Raw genomic sequence first — 17,216 nt, forward strand, 5'->3', positions numbered from 1 at the left:
ACAGTTTGATAAAAAGGTGTCAAAAGGGCAATGATGAAGTGACTGTAGACTTGACGTTGTGAATAATTTCTGACAACTCTCTTAAAATCAGTCCAGGATCCACATTCAACTGAGACGAGTGGGGCGTGGAAATAAACTTGTGAATCCAATGTTTCAATTTAATATATATATATATATATATATATATATATATATATATATATATATATATATATATTAAATTGAAACACACATATATATATATATATATGTGTGTGTGTGTGCGCGTGTATATATGTGTGCGTGTGTGTGTATATATATATTTTTTTTTATTTTATTTTTTTTCTATTTGATGAAGAAAGAGGAGGTGGCACTCGAGACTTGGTGATATTACCCATTCTCTCTTTTTATGATTTATTTTATGGTAATTTCTTGCCTTTTTCTTCTTTTTTCCTCTTCTTGGTGAATAAATTGCAAAATAATCGAATAAATCATTCAAAAATAAAATGAAATTATCTGAATAATTACTGAATGGATGAAAAGAGGTGAGTGCGTGAGTTTGATTTCTGTATGATGTACATAAACAACGTCATAGTCACATAATATTCAATCGTGCTGCCAAGTCCTTGTGATATTCTAAAGATTTTAAGGGAGACTTTTTTTTTTCTCCACGTGAAGGGGGTTTTGTTCCAGCCCATCGGCTGCTATACAGAGGAGCAGTGATGTCAAAGCGGATGTGAAAATCGAGAGGGAAAACCTGCACTTTCTTCTGCTGCATTATAGCAGATAAACGTCAGCCGGACTAACGGGCGGTCTTTGGTGCGTTCAGGGACACTTTCCACGGTGGGAGCGCCCAGTGTCTTGCCCATCGCCGCAGCTCCCGCTCCACGGATCGCCTGCCCCCTTGTCCACACAGCCTGAATTCGATCGTCACACGGAGGTGTCCCCCTCCCCACCGGCCCCCCGCTGCCTTCGTAACATCCCTCCCGAGTCCAGCCGAGACCTCGCCGTCCGGATCCCCCCCCATCACCACCACCACCTTCCTCCCCTCCCTCCACTCGGAAAGACGCACGACTCACCGGGAGACGCGCCGAGACGGAATCGGAGCGGCGGGATTTTCCTTCCTCGGGCTGAGGCGGCGCAGGAACGTGGTTGGGATTTCCTCTCGCCGTTTCATATTTGACAGATCGTCCTCTTTGTGTGTGTGTGTGTGCGCGCCTGCGCGCGTGTACGTGTGCGCTTAGGGTGGAGTCAATCCGGAATTCTCCAAATTGGAAAAGCGGTGGCTCGTTGCAGGTAGGTCGGCGACCGCAGCCTCCGTCTATTCGCGATTAAACCCGCGGTTATTTCATCACATTCCTCTTTTATTTCATTTTATTATATATATATATTTTTTTTTGTTGTTTTTTTTTTTTCCTTGACGATTTGCTGCTTTTGCGCTGCAAGCAGGCCCCGGCTCGCACCGTGTGTGTTCACAACCAGAAATCAAGAGGTGTGTGTGTGTGCGTGTGTGTGTGTGAAAGCCGCGCGTCAACACTGTGCATTATTACCTGAGGATGAACCGACAGACCGCCAGTCCCCCGGGCAGTGGCGCCCTGATGGAGGCCTGACTGCTCCTGTCAGGGAGGGATGGAGAAGTCACGCTTAGCATTCGGTTTGGCGCCAAGAATATTTTTTTCAACAAATGTTTAAATCACGGGTGTCACACTCATTTTCACCGAGGCCCATATTAGCATAATGGTTGCCCTCGAAGGGCCGCATGTAACGGTGACAGTATAAATGTAACTAAATGTAATGTCACGTAAAATAAATGTCACTTCGCCTTAATGTTAAATTACTCATTCGAATCCAAATTACATATGCATTCGCATAGAATCCATGCGAATGCATATGTAACATTTTGGTTCTTAATTCTTGGACAATTTGTTGTTTTTAGTTTGGCATACTCAGCTCCGTGTTTGTTGTCGAAATGCCAACGTAGATTGTACTCTGACAACCGACGCTGCTTCGTAACACGTGAGGTGAAGCACAGACGTGTATTCGACTTTCCGTCTTTCTCAAAAACAGCCTTCCATCCGCATCAACTTTTCTCTTCCTGGAGATTTAGGGATCATTTGTATTTCTCAATTCCACTTGTTGAAAATCGCATTGATGTGGCTACACTGCGGTCGAATGGCGGGATGCCGTCAATTCACGGGTAACGTGATCGGCATGAATTGTGGGAATTGTAGTTCGTGGTCAATGCGCACGTTTGACTCATTTATTTTAAGACAATCGGACCTTTTAAGACGTTCTCGCGGGCCGCATGAAATGACATGGCGGGCCACATCTGGCCCGCAGGCCTTGAGTTTGACACATGTGGTTTTTAATAATAAAAATGAGTGAATGATGGAGCAGCAACAGCAGCAGCTGTAAACCGCTTCCTTCATGCACCCCATCAGTAAATTTCTCTGTTTAGGTACCATATTCCGCCACTATGGCTTCACGTGTGTGTGCACGTGCGTGTGTGAGAGCCCACAGATGGATGGGGGGTCAAGGGGCCAAAAGTCAAGGCCAGAATATACAGAAGTGTACACCCAGGCCGCAGAGAGAAAACCCTGCAGGCGCAGGGACTGCACTCATGGAGGGTGTTGAATTATCACAATCGGGTTTGAGGCCGATCGATACGTCGATCGGCTGATTTTATCTGCTGATAGCAGCCTTCCGACGATCGATCGGCACGGGTTTTCCCTCGGTGGGTAAAAAAAAAAAAAGGGTAAAATATCTCATCAGCTTGTTGTCGTTTTGTTGCCCACGATGTTTGGACGCTGACATCAGGGTCGGGAAGGAGGCTGATACTTTGTTATCACAAACTCAGTTCCAATGTCTTCCCAGCATCCTTCCAAGGCCCCGGTCTTTTTATTTTCTACTGGTCTCGTGCACAGCGTGGCACAGATATCGGCGCTTCCGGCTTGTGTTAAGAAGGTCCCTGGTTTGATTCCCGCAGGGGGCCTGCACTTGGCATGTTAACTCAGCATGGGTTCCCTCATTGTTTTCCTCCCACAGTCCAAAAAGTAGGTTCTGCACAGATGTTTCAATGAGAGGTTGAACGGTTGTTTGTCTCTATATGTGACCCTGTGATCGGCTGGCGACCATGACAGTTTGGACTGGGTCCGGCACCCGCCCGAGTGGAGGATAAGCGGTATAGATAAAAAAAAAAATGAATTAATGACTTTGAATTTCCTTTCGGACTCATGTGTAATATCTGAAATAGTGGTGGAATTACCTCTCTGGACCTGAGTGCACCATATGTAAACAGACATGCCACTAATAAGGAATTAAACCTCGCTTAGCTCCAATTACTCTTGTCGGTAAGTTGCTGCTTGGTGAATATATGACTTTAACGGAGAAATTCAGACTCAGTTCCCAACATTCGAATCAAAGAGCCTGTCGGAATAAATGCTTCACATAGGAATGTAAAAATCAGGGTTAAATAACTGGTCAAGTTAAAGAAACGGGGCGACTTTAACACTTCAAATCTGTGCAGATGTCCCGCCGAGCCCTGCGGGGATGACCCCCGCAGCCCGCGAGGTCATGCGTGTTTCTAGATGATGCTCGCCTGTGTCAAGAGTGTCAAGAAAAAAAAACACATCCAATATGTAATCCTCACGCTCGAGCGCTGATTGAAAAGCAACAAAGCCTTATTCGGCCGATGCCCGGAACACCCCACCCCCACCGCCCTGACAGAACGGGTCTGTTGAATTAAAATAAAAAGGTCGGGGGATAGGATGGCTTCTCCGGCCAAGAGGTAGCAGCGTTACCGGCGAGGATGGGATGCCTTTGCCGCTCCTTTATTGAAGTTAGTGTGCTTTTCATTGACTCCATGTCAACCCGTAGTGTCTTTGCTTTGTCCGTCAGGGGCGCGATGAAGGACAGCATCACCAACAACAGCACAGCCAGCATCTCCCAGGCCAGGAAGGCAGTGGAGCAGCTGAAGATGGAGGCCTGCATGGACAGGATAAAGGTATGGAGCCGCCCTTGTGCTTTTGAGCCGGTCGTGGCCGAGTATCATGTCTGATGGGAGGCAAAAATGTTACAGTGTTTCTTAGCGTCTTATTTCTGATACTGAAGTGGCAGGTGAATGAACTCCTGCTGTCGTCCTTATCAAATCCGTTGGCTGAAAATCCGCATGAAAAAATTGGGAATTCTGGTTGATTCTAACCCGGGGGCCCCTAGAGACGCTGATTTTCTCTTTTCAACACAACATATACTTCTCTGGAGCTGGAAACAAAGGAACACAGAATAATACTAGAATAATAACATGTTATAATGACTTTTACCAAACTGCATATGTGCTTTCCTTTTCTGGAAGGATCAGTCAGTTACAACTGAAGGACTTACTCGCAAGGAGCATATTTTTTAAAAGAAATCATTCTTTTATTTCGATAATTGACCAGAAAGGCAAAATCTTGGTAGTCTAATCGTTTGCTTCTATAGTGCTTTGCTTTGGGGTCAACAAATCATTTCAAATCACAAAACAACAACACCGTGATAAAGTAAACGTGGCTAATATTTCCTGTCTAGTTTCCTGTCAAGGCTTATGCCTTCCCACATAAAGATGGTAAACTGTTGTAAACATAGAAATGAGCCTCAGCGTTGCTCACGGTCACTTCATTAACATGAACATAAGCTCTCGCTTAATGAAGAGTCAAGCTCACACAGATGTCTCCTGGCTATAAATACTCAATGCATCAGCAGGTGTGTATTATTTCAGAGTGAAAAAAAAAATATATATTTTTTTTTGCTTTGGTGTCTTTGGTAAATTGCTAAACTACCTCACCTATAGAGGCAACTGGGCAATTTCCAAGGGGGTGCAAGGCTTCACACTAAGAGCTGTGGAGAGTGTAAGTGTTTAAAATCTATTTGTTGTTGTTTGTTGACATAGTAAAAAAGTAAAGTATCACTGTTCATTCTTTAAGAGGGTAAAGTCCATTTTGATTTCTGGGACACTTAAACTAAGGAAAAGTTGAACATTCAATTGCAGACCTGAGGAAAGAGTGAGCTTTGAACCCCCAAACAGCCTGTTGATTTCTCTCCTCGGGGTTTTTCCAAACCAGCAGGACACCATCGCACAATTCCGAGCTCGAAGTCCTTCTGTCACTACGACTACAATTTCAAATCGTTGTACTTCCTGTCTACAGCTGGCTCAGAGTACACATATGCTTCACATCATTTTTCCCAAAGCATTTGCGCAGCCGGCCTTCGATGGCACTCAAAACCAGAGTTGATCGAATCCCAAAGGTCTGGTCTCTATCAGTGTGAATCCGCTCCTGTACCCAATCACAAATATCAGATTAGATCAGATGTATAAAAGCACAAAGAAGGAAAATAACCAGAAGAGTCGTGAAGGGGAGACGGGAGTAGGTACTCACTTGATAAGTTGTTAGGTGAATAAATGAAACGTGAATTAAACCTGATCCAGAAAATAATGATTGACTATAAAACAATAACCTTGAATTGGGGCGTCATGTGGCACAGTGGTTAGCGATTCCACCTCACGACAAGAAGAACCCTGGTTCCATTCCCTTTCTGTGTGGAGTCTCCATATTCTTTCCGTGTCTGCGCCGTTTTCTCTGGCCTCCCGCTATCCAAAAACCATGCAGTGGGTTCATCGGAGACCCAAAATTGCCCAGACGTGTGAATGGAACAGTGACGGTTGTTTGTCTCCGTTTATGAGGCGAGGTATACCTTGCCTCTCGCCCAACGACAGCCGGTATAGCATCCCCGCAAAAACTGTAAAAAAAAGAAGAGAAAGAAAAATGGTAGATAATGAATGAATGAGTGAACCTTGTATTAGACCGGCTGATCCAGGAGCAGTGAATCTAATCTACAACTTCCCCTGTCTTGCATTCAAACTATCTGACTGAGTTGAGAACAAACCTCTTCTGTCAGGCATCCCGTGCTGAGATCACCTTGGAGGCACCACGCTGTCACGGTGCCCCTGCCGTGCACGACGGGACTTTCCCAAGAATCGACCGTTTCTGACACAAGCTCTTTCACAGCCTGCACTTTCTCAAGCTTTCGTCACCGGCTTTGAATTCAGCGAACGTACTCTGACCTTTAAATGATAGTGAAATATTGACTCTTGAGCTGCATCGGGATTTTCATAATACAGATCGTAGAGGTCGGCCACCAAGCTCACAAATAAGACGACGCCGTAACTGTAAACGCGCCCCCGTGTTTTTTCCGTCCTCTAACCTCCTTCAGTAAACATCAGAGGGAATCCTGGAACCCGCAGCTTTTACTGCCTTGCTGTTTATCACAACACAAGGCTATTTGTCATCGGGATACCTACGGAGTCCAGATTAGCACTTTGGGCTAATCCGGATCTCCTGCACAATTCAAAAAAATCTCGTCATCCCACCACTGGCTACGCGCCTCATGCGCACTAGGGATGATTCTCCTAAAACCCTGAGGCGTCTTTGCTCGGTACTACGGCCACGTCTTGACGGGCGCCATACTCCGTCCTCCGGTTTGCGCCTTGGATGGCACCTCTGCCTCCATCGATATTTGAGCGTTTACGTGAATGGATGAATGTGAGAGCCAGTTGAAGGCGCTTTGAAATCACGAGGTGTGAAAAGCGCTAAATAAGCAGAGACCATTTATAGGCCAGCGATGAAGACCGTGTGCAAGAACATGCTCTGCAGCCACAAATTTAATCTGCTTGTTCCCTTTTCGGCCCCAATTTTTCATTTCGGTTTCACATCCTACTAATCATAACATGGACAGGCATGTGGTCTCCAGGAGGTTCTGGTTTCACTCGCATCTCACTGCCCTTGCAGGTTTCACAGGCTTATTCAAAAACTTCTTTAGTGGGCTTTCATGTGCTTAAGACAATTTTATATAATTGCAAACAACGTATATCATCCTCCTTATCACATCTTGCGTGGTTAGATTCCCAGAGGGATGCTTTCTGTATGGAGTTTGCGAGGTTGTCCCGTGTCTGCATGCGTATTTCCAGTTTCCTCCCAAAATTCCAAAACATGCAATAGGTCCATTGGAGACACAAATTTGTCCAGATGTGTGAATGAGAGAGTGAATGGTTGTTTGTCTCTATATGTGGCCCCGCCATCAACTGGCGAGCGCTCCTGGGAAAGGCTCCAGCATTCCCGTGACACTGAGTGCAAGATAAGTGGTAGATAATGGATGGATGAATGAATTACTTCTTGGCCGACCTCCTGAGCCTCATCTCTATATTTTATTGTAAACGCACATGAATAAGACCGGGGCGTGATGCATTTTCAGCTGTCAAAAGAAGCTTTTCAGCTCCACTTTGTCTGGACTAAAGGTGTTGTGCTCGTCTTTTTCAACACGTTTATAACAAAAGCTGGGTTTTTCCCGTGATAAGGCTTCATACTAATGATCAGGTGATAACAATTGTGGTAACAAGAAACAAGGAGTATTTTGTACCGAGCTGGATGGATTCTGTGTGAGGTCTCGTACGACTGAAACATACAGAAGAATCTAATAAAGATAGGAATAATAAGAACTGACTACAAGTCTGGAAGTAGGATAAATATAGAAATTAGCATGCTAAATAATTGGGCAAGCTATGCTGCAAAAATATGTCCTGTGATACTGAACTGATAATTTCTTTATTAAAAAAAAACGAATGTTTTCTCATGAACAATTTGAAGTTTCTAAAGTCAAGGAACGTGAAAGTGATACAAGACACTGCTGAACTGCGGTTTTGGTAGCCGATGGTACCAAAACCGAAAATGCCAGTTCTAAAAATAGTTAAAAGCACAAAACAGCAACAGAGGAAGACTACATTAAAAGGGGAAGATGACCATCATCACATTGACTGTGAGAGAAAGACTCGACAGCTGTCATGTCAATTGGGACAAATCGGAAACATTGAGAAATTATTATAGGCTGGTGTTCACAAACCAGAAAAACCACCATCTTGTCAGTTCTTGGTCATGTTGAGAAGCTTCGCCTCTGAGACTATTTAGGGTTTGTATAAAATCAACCTAGCTTGACAAATTAAATAGAGGATATACATTTATATATATATATATATATATATATATATATATATATATATATATATAAATATATATAATGTTGGTTCGCAGGGTGACAGGACCTTTCTATTTGTATGTTTGTATGTTCCCCCCGTGTTTTGGTGGGTTTCCTCCGGGTTCTCCGGTTTCCTCCCACAGCAGGTTAATTGGAAAAATTACCCAGATGTGCAAATGAGAGGGAATGGTTGTCTGCTTATGCAGATTGACTGGTGACAAGTGCAGCATTGATACTGGCTCTGCGATAGCTGGGATAGGCTGTCATCGGGAGAGCTAGGCTCCAGCATCCCCTTAAAACCCTGAGTACGATAACAGGTAGATGATGGATGGATGGATGGATGGATGAATATACACTGCTCAAAAAAATAAAGGGAACACTTAAAAAACACATCCTAGATCTAAATGAATGAAATATTCTTATGAAATACTTTGCTCTTTACACAGTTGAATGTGCTGACAACAAAATCACACAAAAATGATCAATGGAAATCAATTGTATCAACCCATGGAGGTCTGGATTAGGAATCACACTCAAAATTAAAGTGTAAAAACAAACTCCAGGCGGATCCAACTTTGATGTAATGTCCTTAAAACAAGTCAAAATGAATCTGTGTTGCTTCCTGAGTGGACACTATGATTTCACAGAAGTGTGATTGACTTGGAGTTACATTGTGTTGTTCAAGTGTTCCCTTTATTTTTTTGAGCAGTATGTATATGTGTGTTTGTGCGTGTGTGTGTGTGAATGTCTATGTACAGTGTACAGGTCACACATTATGGAGAGGCTTCATTTCTATTAACTGCTGTGACTTTCTTAGATTGTGAATAAAAAAGAATCTGGGTAATGATAATAGACTTCATAGGACAACTAATTCGACCTTCCAGATTTCAAGACTGATGCTGATGTCGCTCACATCGGAACATTGGTTTTCCAGCAAGGCTCGGCTCGCCTGGACAAATACGGCCACTTATGGTCCTCATTTTCAAAGATAGGTCCGGTTAGATTGCAGCAGTATGGGATTTGTCTTCAATTACATCCTAAATGGATGATGAACAGACAAAATCATATTTTTTTTCCATTTGATCTCCGCTTCATTTTGTAGATCAGGGATCTAGTGATATCTAGTGGTGAAGTTAGATATTACATCCGGCCTCAGTCATCCCCTGAGGAAAGCTAGAACAGCTGTGACAGTTGCTCATGCATTGTTAAGAAACAGAGTAATAGCAAAGTTTGCTGATTAAAAACCTCGAGGATTATGCGTAGAAAAAATCCGTCTACAGTCTATAGTCTGATCATAATAACAGAGCTCATCATACCAATAAGTTATCAGCGCTTTCCAGATTATGCACAAATTATAATATAGTAATAAACACTATTCAGTTTCTGCAGAGGATCCCTGTAAATCCTTCACACTGCAGCTTTAAGCCGTAAGCCTTTTCTCTAGTCTTCTATGGCAAGCCACATGGTGAACACAGTCAGGAATATTTTGTTTTCCCAAAAAGGAAGTGCTTGCCATTTCCACTTTTTGTCAACAGCACAGCGCGTAAAATTGTGTTAAGGTGTCGCCTTAAAGTGTTAAAATATTTTTGACCTGTCAGAGTTTCTGTCATCTCAGCAATTTGCGGAACAAGACTTGAATATTAATGAATCGGTGTCACAAGTGATCTATATCCGAAAGACTTTCATGTTGTTCAACGCCGGAACCCGCAAAGTTTCGGCTTAAATAATTTACCTCTGTGGTCTCGGTCAGCTCCAAAGTGCTGCTTCTTAAATCTTAAAACAATTTAATTTCTCAGAAACAAGACAATGACTTTCAGGTTGTTTTTTTCCCCAGAGACCATCTCTCCTCGCTTCTTCAAAGCACATGTGATTCTTGGCTACAAGCATTACATCTAACTTTCATCTCGCCGTGACGCCTCTTTCGATGAAATATTTGTCAGGAGACCCAGAGTGTCACGAATGATCACGCTCTTTGTATTTGTGCTCACGTTTCCTGGAATATGACAAATAATGACAAATAATAATGTTCAAAGAAATAGTTCATATATGCGTCAAAGTTTGTACTACAAAGTGCGGCGGCAGGGCGTCCGAGACCTACACAAGTTATTAATGTTTTATTTCGGTTGTTAATATCGGCTCATTTAGTGTTCAAAGTGGTTAAGCGGGTTTCGGCATGGATTCACGGCCACGTCGTTTTACCTGCGGTGGCTTGATAGAAACCGGATGCCTCGTCCATCGCCGAGTCTTTATTTAGAGGTATGGAAAGAGCCGGAGAAGCGGAAGGTGGAGAAAAGTAGCAGAGACCACAGTTGGCCACGTCTGGCAATTCTTTAAATTTAATTAAGGGATCTGACAAGAGAGAGAGTGTATCTGACATGAGCAGTCTCTGTGCTGCTGATTGAGGGATCACCACACTCTCATTAATTGCTCAATCAGCCAAAGCAATGTGATCCGTGCTAATTAGAAGGACTCTCCTTCCATCATGGGGCTGCAGTGTAATTACAGTCAGTCTGGGCCTAATGACACACACACACACACACACACATACACACACACACACAAAGAAAATCCACACACATACACACCGTGCAACACTACCATCCGTCCTGTGGGGTTTGTGTTCTTGGGCTGCGGTTGCACGATAATAGAATTATTGCATTTACTTTGATTATGAGAGTAATTGCTCTGTTTACTTGCATTGCAGCAGAACCTTATTAATCCCCTCCTGTGTTCAGGAGAGTTGAACGCGGTTGTGAATCAGGCCGGACGGATGCGGAAAGTACACGGTGTCAACCCGCTGTGTTTTTGTAGCCGGGGGTTCTCACACTTTTTAGGTCCCTAAAATAACTAGTGCTGGAGTGCTGTGACCTCTGCTATCCTATGAAGTGGTTGAGTCATGCAAAATGACATTTAGATAATTTCACGTTAATATTTTCGAACTTTTTGTGTTTTCTCCCCGATTTTATTCTAACTGACAATAATTGAAAAAACAAATGTAGGGAAACTTCATTTTGTTGCTTATGGTAGGAGATTATTCTTGGTTTTTTTTTTTTTGCAATAATATTACATTACATTATATTACATTTGGCAGACGCTTTTATCCAAAGCGAATTACAATAGAGGACATAAGCACTGCAAATAACACTTGCAAATACAAGATGCACAGGAAATATACAGAACAGTAAGCTGGAGTTCGTTTTTTTTTTAATAATGGCTTGAATAGATCAATTCGAATTATTCAACGTTCCACATTTCGAAAATACTTGAAAAATCGTCTTTCAACCCTTTTTGTGCCGCATGAGCAACCCAGGGGTCGTGTTTCATGTCCCCAGTTTGAGAAGGAAGCCCTTTCTGTTTTCGCTATGAATTATGGGAACCTCCGGTATCAGACATCTTTCGATACTTTTAATACATCTTTGTTGCATTAATTTTCTCTCGTATCTGAGGGAGAAACACACTTCACACACCGGGCTCACAGTTGTTCTACAGTCAATGCGCTTTTAAAAACCATGTTCTGTTAATTTCATAAAGAAAATGCCACCGGTGTTTTTCTAAATAGCATGCGGTGACTTATCGACTGATCAGAAATGGAATAATTGCAAAATAAGGACAGATGTACCGCAGCGTTGCTGTCTCACTTGCATAAATAATAAAGTTGTATTACCTGGGAGAGGAGAGCTTAGTTAAAGGATCATGCAGAGAGTTAACCATGCGTGATACCACTCGTGTCATTTTCATTGAATTCGGTGTGTTGCACCGCTGGTGGCTGTCTAGTTTAATTCCATGTTTTTGAACGAGGACATGAGATGCCAGCTCCGTCAGTGGATAACATAAAGATGTATTTTCAGTTCCCTTTGGGTCTTAACTTTTGTTTGAAAATAAGACATCAGCGAAAGAGAGGCGGATATACTATACATCATGATAGTGTGAGAGTTGGATTTTTCAGTAATGATCCAACACGTGGACTCGTATTCTGGGAAATGGAACGACTCTTATTGAACAGCATAGATTGCGGGCTGGCTAAGGATTATTATGACAGGTTTCCTTTTGAGATTGGTTAATATATAGTTCGAGTTTTGTACATTCCAGTCGTTACACCACTGAGCTGCTTTCTTATTTTGATATGGAAAGCGACTATCATTTCTGAACCCAGAGTTCCCATTTTTATATGAATCCATGTTTTTTCCACATATGTTATGGGTTTCTGCAGTGAAAAAATACATGTTCAAGGTTAATTCAGATGGGTTCAAGCTTTTTATTCTCATGTGAGAAGAGCTATGGTGAGGTGGAGATCAGATGGTTCAGTCTTCGTGTGGATCCCTGAGTCCTTGACCACCCCTTTGATGCAGCTGCTCCTCTGCTCACCATTTGCACACACCCCCCCCCCCCCCACGAGACTCCCCCCTCACCTCCTGCATGACACTACCGTAAAGTTTTACTTTGGAAAGTTAAAAATGGATTTTTTATTTTATCGCCTCGAGGCAAGACGTATGTTATAAATCCCAGTTTGGTCAAAGTCCCGCCTTAACAGCTGTCAATCATCAAGATGAGATGACTCGTTCTTCAGCCTGAGGCAGGTGCATGCATCAGTGCAGTCGCCACAGGCACTTACAAACCAGAGAGGCCTATGAATAAAGAGGTCTTATCTAAATGTTCCTGGAACATCATGATTGACATTAGGGAGGGGGGTTCGGGTTCAGGCTCAGGACCAGTGCTTTAATTAAAGTGTTCCCTCGATAACAGACCGGGTTGCAGGCAGGTGTCACGCAGTGCATGTCACCCTCCAGGAGCATCTTATAATTTTGTGATGGTGTAACAAACCAGCTTCAATGCAAGCTTGTGGAATTTAAAATATGCTACACAACTCTTCATCAGCACACTGGGCTTTATTTCCCAAATGTCTCCAGCTACAGTAACTCGCTTTTATCAGGATGCTCTTTGAAGCTGTTTGCTCACACAGAACCATGTATTCAAAACATCATCTTTATACAATGGCTTTTATAAAATGCCGTATACACTCCTGCAAGACATTGCAGAAAATGAAAAAAAATGCAATTTCATCAACAGTTTTATGTAACGTAAATAAAACTTTTACATTTTCTTATTACTTCCTTATAATGAGACTTAATAGGATATGTGACAAAAACAAGTAGAGGGTGAATAAAATGGAAATGTTATATTAAACAAAAAGAAAACAACATGAAAGCCTCTGGGGGTTGGAGCAGTGAATGTAAAATGCTCCATCAGATGCAACCGCACATCTGTTTTCTTTTTGGCCGTGCTGATCCTGACTTGACATCCTTGAATTTTACACGGTGATGCATATATTAAATGACTGTCGCCTATGTAAGTGAATTTATTCATGTGGGCAAAAGTTCGATAAACTCCTCCTGACCAGTTCAGTCATATTCTTATTGGAAACAAAGTAAAGTCTAACAAAGTGAATCTTCTGAGTAATGTCTGTAAAGTCATGACTTTGTTTTCCACAAGAAAACTGTCTCTCTTTTACTTTCTTGTATTTGTTCACAGCGCAGTCTGGCGACATCAGCTTGTTTGCAGTATATTTATGGTGTACAGCACAAAACCGGAAGACAGGGTTATGACCCTGAGGCGGGTCACAGGAGATTTTATATGGGTTGCTAAATAAATTAGCAGAATTTCTATCACTGTCTATTATGTAAGGTACCTTGGTTTTCCCCTACACAACAGATTTTGCGATATTTCCAGTACACTTTGCTGCTTTAGCTTTATGAGTATAAATGTTTACATACCGATGAGAGGTAAATACCATTTGACCTCCTTTGACGATTAAAAACATCCTGTTGAAAGGCATTCTGGACTAAAATGTGTGTGTACATAAAAACACAATGTGTCACCTAATATTGTATCATTGTATATCAATACAATTGAATATGTATTGAATATGGATCTCCAATATTTGTTTTTTATCGTACTTTATTCATCCCTTGTGGGAAATTCCTCTGTATTTAACCGATCATGGTTGATGGGCCATGAGCAGTTGGCTGGGGGGGGGCAGTTCAGTGTCTTGCTCAACAACACTTTGGCAGACTAGGAGGAACTGGGAATTGAACCATGAATGACGATCGCTCAACCCCCTGCGCCATACTGCCCCATTCCTCTCCAAGATGTGGGTAGAAGATTCAAGAATTTCTTTATTCTGTTGTTGATCAATATTTTCCTTGCAAAGAAAAGCAAAATATCATTATGTCATTTTAAAAAACAACAACAAATCAAGGCAATATAAAATAAAATTGTCTTTAAAGATTATAAAGTCAGTGTAGATAAAAACAATTGTGACTCAAAGTGGTTTCATAGAATAATCACATGAGTCAGTAGTTTAATTTAAGCACAGATTAGTATTAGTATACTATTTGTGTTCTAACACATGGAATGACTACCAGCATTCTGTATGTGTGTGTGTGTGCGGTTTGTGCGCGTGCGTGTGTGTGTGTGTGTGTGTGTGTTTGTGTGTGTGTGCTGGCGCGTGCTCCTGTGCCTCAAACATTTCAGGTGTCCAAAGCAGCTGCGGACCTGATGGCATACTGCGATGCCCACATACGCGAGGACCCTCTCATCGTGCCCGTCCCTGCCTCTGAGAACCCCTTCCGAGAGAAGAAGTTCTTCTGCACGATCCTCTGATGAGGCACCGGTCGAGCTGTGCAGGTGCACGCCAGGTGATGCCTGGCTTCTCTCTTCACTACACCTGAAGCCACTGGCTGGGGGCGTTGAGTGGAGTTTTAGCGAGGGGACACTGTTGTGGGTCAGCTCTGTCCTTGTTGCTACGAGTTTTGGAGGAGGCAGCCCAGTGAGCATATCATGTATTGTTAAATAGGTTTGTTATTGCTTTGTTATTAGAGAACAGGCTTGCTCAGTGCTTAATGAGATGAGAGATGTTTTTTTATTTCCTGTTCTTTATTGTGCTAGATCCTAACAAAACCTGGGAAATAGAAATTTGCCCAATGGCTTTCAAGCCCATGCCCCCTGCCATTCAATTTTTGGATTATCATGAACATAATTCCAGCTATTTTTACATTTTATTCATGTGGAGTTTTTTGTACGGCTGTAATAATTTAGCACATCGTGGTTTTTATTTTCGTTTTCAATTTCTCTTTCACCCCCTCATTTCGGTAGTGAACGATCAGATTCCGATCGGAGCCAGAAACAGTGAGCTTATCTCCCAGACTAAATTATTTTGGAGCGTGCAATCCATACCCAAACAAGAGGGAGACGACAGAGAATCTGTTAGGTTGCAATTAAATAAATAGCATCTATGTGTTGAGGGCCAAGGAGGTGATGTTTCAATTGCCGGATGAGCTTCTCAAGCTTATCACAAACACAGCACAAACAAACCATGAGTCAAAAATGATTTATGAAGCCTCCTTCAATGCTGTCCTGCTCAGGTGCTTCCTCCCTTTGCTGTTTACTCTTCATGTAGTTCATCCACTTCAAATCACAGACACTATCAGCCAATCCTGCTGCTCCCAACCGGAGTGTTTTTTACAAGTTGCAGGTTTTTTGTTTTTTTTCCTATCCCCTCAACCGTTTGTGACCTGGGCACGATTCCGACCGTAATACTTTTTTCCGCCTGTCCTCGAGTGAACGGCAAGGCCTTTGACATTAATACCAAATCGGAGGTCTGCATGTTTCTCTGCTCCTTTTCGACAGCCTCCTCTGTTTTTCAAGGGTTAGCCTGCCTTTTTAAGAGTACAGTACGTTTCGGTGCCAACCTCTGTGGCACTGAAGTCTCACGGACTTTTTTGTTTTGATTTATTCCTTTTTTTGGGAAGAAAAAGCACACTGTCAAGACCTTTACTTTCCTTGGTGATTAAAGAGCATTTGCTAATTTTTACGATGAATTGTTATGATCAGAGTGATATTGTTATTATTAGTAGTATTAATGAATATTTGTTGCACAGCACTGACAGCTACATGACGTGTAGTGCCATTAAGCTTGTACAATACTTAGGATAAAAACATTTATAAGTCATGCAATTATTGATACTATCTGAGTGTTTTTTAAAAATTACGGTCAGAGTCGGTTTATAAGTGAATTGCCCATTGGAGGTTAAGGCTTTTTGAATTTTAATTCCTGTCAAATTTAGACATGTTTCCTCTTGGTACTTGAATAGTCATTGCATTAGTAATCCAACTTCATTGGACTTTTCTCAAACTGTTCAGGGTCAGGATTGTGATTCTATATTTACTTTCTTCAAATCTGAGAAGTTTCTAAGCATTCTTTCACTGACCTCATCTTATGATGGTGCCAAACCTTAAACAGGAAATATGACAGCTAGAGATGAATATTGCATGGATTTATTTCTATCTATAACGGAGAGAACTATTATGATATGAATCGCCTCTTCACTAATGTTCTGGGGAGCCTCTCTGCACATAATAATCTCTCTGGAGTTCAAATATGTGGATGATGTGCAGATGCATTCATAAATGGTATTATTGTTTTTTGTTTTTTTTTAAATAAAACATCAGCAGCATTTAATTTAAAAGCTTTGTAAATCTTTTGATGGATAAGAATTAAAGGAAAAAGTCAATGAAAATGTCCATGTCCTCAATATTTCTGCCTCTTGTTTGAGATACAACCTCATAACAGAGAGGGCCACCGATAATTAAAAAGCAGTCTCAAATAACGGATGCGGCTTTCACGTCTGAAATGTCATGCGATTACGCCGAACAGATACCATTTGTCCAAAATGGATTACCAAGACTGGGACAGTCTGACAAGACATTGTAACCTAATAATTCCATGGAGAGTAACAAGGTCTCAAACAAGGTGAATGCGCAAGTTACAACGTGCACATAAAAGTCTTCTGGAGTTGGTTATCTGATGACTATCAAGGGAGCTAGGACAATTTTAATCCATAGACGGGCAAAACCTGCACTGTTAAGGATCATGGGATACAGACAGATTATTCCCCCAGGTAGCTGTACATCTTAAAACCTGCATGCTTTTTAACGACAAGCAGGGGTTGATTACTAGTGGCCAACGGGTTTGAAAGTTAAAGATAAAGTCACAAAGGAATCAATTGCAAAATTAACCTACTTGTCACTTCATGACTTCAAAATGAATACAGAAGTCACAATACAACAGTCAGAATTTTTCCCAACTTGTACATTTTTGTCAAACTTTAACTTGAATT

The 17,216-nt window shown here is 42.0% G+C and overlaps 1 protein-coding gene across 1 annotated transcript; it reads left to right on the forward strand.

The window, feature by feature from the left end:
* The first annotated feature begins 753 nt into the window (after positions 1–753).
* On the forward strand, positions 754–16,616 carry gng4 (guanine nucleotide binding protein (G protein), gamma 4). The gene is made up of 3 exons (XM_086166634.1): positions 754–1,275; positions 3,877–3,982; positions 14,572–16,616. Exons 2-3 carry the CDS (start codon positions 3,884–3,886, stop codon positions 14,698–14,700), a joined length of 228 nt encoding a protein of 75 aa, XP_086022760.1. The 5' UTR covers positions 754–1,275; positions 3,877–3,883; the 3' UTR covers positions 14,701–16,616.
* The last annotated feature ends 600 nt before the right edge of the window (positions 16,617–17,216 follow it).

The sequence above is a fragment of the Fistularia commersonii genome, chromosome 2, assembly GCF_037954325.1.
Source record: "Fistularia commersonii isolate RoL2024-O1a breed Wild chromosome 2, RoL_Fcom_v1.0, whole genome shotgun sequence".
NCBI classification, from domain to species: Eukaryota; Metazoa; Chordata; class Actinopteri; order Syngnathiformes; family Fistulariidae; genus Fistularia; species Fistularia commersonii.

Bases quoted from the DNA above. Each gene is read 5' to 3' on its own strand.
- gng4 (XM_086166634.1), top strand. From the start codon at position 3,884: ATGAAGGACAGCATCACCAACAACAGCACAGCCAGCATCTCCCAGGCC. The intron at 3,983-14,571 runs GTATGGAGCCGC...CAAACATTTCAG, and splicing joins CCTGCATGGACAGGATAAAG to GTGTCCAAAGCAGCTGCGGA.